This window comes from Penaeus monodon, chromosome 43 (assembly GCF_015228065.2).
Source record: "Penaeus monodon isolate SGIC_2016 chromosome 43, NSTDA_Pmon_1, whole genome shotgun sequence".
Lineage (NCBI taxonomy): Eukaryota > Metazoa > Arthropoda > Malacostraca > Decapoda > Penaeidae > Penaeus > Penaeus monodon.
The window spans coordinates 24645084-24648648 of record NC_051428.1 but is presented as its reverse complement, the minus strand read 5'-3'; the positions used below and the strand labels follow the sequence as shown (position 1 = coordinate 24648648).

Genomic DNA, 3565 nt, shown 5'->3' with positions numbered 1-3565 from the left:
TCACCATGATGATTAGGTTATCTTTTATGGCCGGATGCCCTTCCTGAAGCCAACCTCTCCACTCACCCGGGCCCGGGACCGGCACCGACTTGGGTTGACTTGCCCACCCAGTGACTAGGTAGGCCCAAGGAAACAACGCGCCGGCCGGTGACTCGAACCCTCGAACTCAGATTGCCGTCGTGACAGTCTGGAGTCCGACGCTCTAACCACTCGGCCAACGCGACCTCAGAGAGTGACCATCAATTATCCATTATCAATTCCAAACCCAAGGTCATTCAGAAGATAAGTCAGGAGTGTTTCTTGGATGTCCAGGTGCAGGTATCTTCTCAAAATAACCCCTCCAGTTATTGTTATCATTACCATTATTATCACTGTTATCATTATTATGATTTGTGGCATCCGATAGTCACCATGGCTCTGCACCTTGAAGAATCACGATGCCTGAATTGGCACTGGAGAAACCTCTCTCGCTGTCACAAGTGGACCCTGGTAAGTCGCTCTGTGCCATTCGAGCTGTTATTTCTCGCGTTGTGTCGTCTCTCTGCTAGCATATCGTCTCCAGGTGCGGGCCACAGCAATGTCTTTTTTTGAGACGAGCTGCTTGAAAAGATCATATTGCAGACTAAGAACTGTTCTTTTTTCACTGCTGAAATGTTCAAAACATCTCATATCTCCTGATTTACATACTCGTTACATTTACATTCTCTTATAATAATGCATGATACATAATCATGTATAACTTTAACTCTTTAGCATGAACAGGGACTTACTAGTCTGTTCTTCGAATAATCTATGTGTACGGAAGGAGTTTGAAGGGAGAAAAGTAAAGGGTATTTAACGAATGACAATACCGATGATTTTTCTTTTTGTTTATTACTTGTAAGTTATTTCAAAAATTCGGAATTATTTAAATTTTAAAAGACCGGGCACGCAGCAGTAAAAAGGAAAAAAAATTTCTTCTCTAAGAAAAAAAAAAAAAAAAGGGAGAGAAAAACACACACACACACCACACACCACACCACACACCACCCCACCACACACACACACAGCAATTTCACTTATACACCCCCTCCCCTCCCAACCAATGATAAATCTTGACAAAAAAACATGTTTGTTTCCTAACTACAATTAGGACTTTTTTAACTCTTCAATTTTCATAATCGGAGTTTTTTGCACGGGATAGGGAGGGAGCTTTTATGAGGGTACCAAAACGACAAGTGACTATGACCTGGAAAAAATAGATGTTATTATCATGTTATTCTTGTTGTTATTAGAGAGAGAGAGAGAGAGAGGAGAGAGAGAGAAGAGGAGAAGAGGAGGAGAGAGAGAAGAGGGGAGAGAAGAGAGAAGAGAGAGAGAGAGAGAGAGAGACAGAGAGAGAGAAAAAAAAGAGAAAGGTAATGTAAAAAGACAGGAGAGAGAAAGAGAGAGAGGAGAGAGAGAGAAGGAGAGAGAGAGAGAGGAGAGAGAGAGAGGAGAGAGAGGAGAGAGAGGAAAAGAGAGAAGAGAGAAAGGGAGATATAGATAGATAGAGCAGGAGAGAAAAGGAGGAGAGGAGAGAGAGAGGAGAGAGAGAGAGAGAGAGAGAGAGAGAGAGAGAGGAAGAGAGAGAGAAGAGAGAGAGGAGAGAGAGAGAGAGAGAGAGAGAGAGAAAAGGTAGATAATGATGAGACAGAAGAGGGGAAAAAAGAGGGGGGGAAAAAAGAGAGAGGAGAAAAGAGGAGAGAGAGAGAGAAGGGGAGAAGAGGGGAGAGAGAGAAGGGGAAGAGGGGAGAGAGAAAGGTAGATAGGGTTTAAAAGATAGAGACAAAAAGAGAAAAAAAGCGAGAGAGATGAGAGAGAGGGGAGAGGAGGGGGAGAGGGGGGAAAGAGAGGGGGAGAGGGGAAAAGAGGGGGGGAGAGAGAGAGGAGAGAAAAAGAGAGAGAAGGGAAAAATAATGATAATGATAGAGAAAAAGGGGAAAGAAAAAAGAGAAAAGATGGGGGAGAGGAGGGGGAGAGTGAGAGAGGAAGGGGGGAAAATAGAGAGGGGGAGGGGGAAGGGGAGGGGAGAGAGGAAAAGGAGAGAGAGAGGGGGGAAGAGAGGGGAGATGGGCAGATTAGATATACAAATTAAAATTTTATTATATATATATAATATTATTAAAATATATATATATATATATTTTATATATTATATTGGATAGATAGTTAGGATAATAAAATAAAAAAGGGGAAAAGAGAAGAGGGGGGAGAGAGAAAAGATAAGGGGGGGAAAAAATAGGTTTTGATTTGATAGATCTTAAGGGAAGGGGGTAATAAAAGATAGTTAAAAAACCAAAAAAAAGAAAAATGAAAAAAAAAAACCTAGAAAAGATAGTGAATAAAAAATCAGTATCAATTCATAAAATGAATGATAAAAAAAAAAAAACTCAAAACCCCAAAAGACAACCCCCGGGCCCCCCCTCCTCAAAAAAGACAAAACCCCTCCCCCCCCAAACCCCCTCCCCCCACCCCCACCATACCTTTTCCCCCCCCCCCCCCCGTCCCCCTCCCCCCCCCCCCCACCCCTTTTCCCCCCCCCCTTAACCAAAAAACCCCACCCCCCAAGCCCTCCGCCCTTTCCCTGCGGGATGGGCTAAACCCCAGGCCCTTAAATTTTTCCCGTAGGGCCCCCTTATGGGCCCCTTTATGGCAGCTGCAATGTGAGGGAAAAAGACGGGAAAAACCCCAACCCCGGTACCGGTTGCAAAAAAGGGAATTTTTGGGGAGGTGAGGGGTTTCTGCAAAAAGGAAGGGGGTGATCAACAACCCCAAAGTGACCTTACGCCTGTTAGGAAAAGACTCCTGGGAAAAAGGGGGAAAGGGGTGCATTGTTTTTATGTTATTGGTATTTTTTTTTTTTTTTTAAAATTTGGGGTTCTTGTTATCAGTATTGTTGTTATTATTATTATTATTGTTATTGTCATTATTGTTGTTGTTATCGTTATTGTTATTGTCACTTTGCTGTCATTATTATCATTATTTTTATTTTAATCAGTATCGCCATTCCTGTTCGTCCTGATTTTCTACCTTTTTTATTATCTTTATTACTTTAAAAATTATACCCCCCACCACCTAACTCACCTCTTCTCTTTCTCGAAACCCATCATCACCACCATCCCATCACACCCCAAACCACCCCCCATCCCATCCTCACTATCACCACCATCACCATCACCATAACCACCACCATCACCATCCTCACTATCACCACCACCATAACCACCACCATACCAAACCCCTCTCATCCCACCCTCAAAATCACCCCACCCCATCACCCACCACTTATCTGCACGAGAACCAGACGTACCGAGGGCGAGGTACAGCTGCTGCGACCAGTTCGGAGGCTGAGTCATCCCGCTGCCCATCAGAGTGAAGATCGACATACACGCCTGAGAGGGGGTGGGTTGTGCTCATGAGTGATCTGGCGTGAGTAACTATGGCATACATTGTAATATATACGCAAAACACACCACATTTATTTTATATATATATATATATAATAATATATATATATAATATATAATATTTTAAATTAATTATA

At 43.0% G+C, this 3565-nt stretch overlaps 1 protein-coding gene across 1 annotated transcript in view; it reads right to left on the bottom strand.

Annotated features, from left to right (window-relative positions):
* Positions 1 to 516: 516 nt before the first annotated feature.
* Positions 517 to 3565, bottom strand: part of LOC119568327 (metalloreductase STEAP3-like) — a 27603-nt gene continuing 24554 nt past the window's right edge. The window contains exons 8-9 of the mRNA XM_037916782.1: positions 3304 to 3413; positions 517 to 646 (exon numbers count right to left, since the gene is read on the bottom strand). Coding sequence (XP_037772710.1) covers positions 517 to 646; positions 3304 to 3413 — 240 coding nt within the window. The remainder of the gene's footprint in view (positions 647 to 3303; positions 3414 to 3565) is intronic.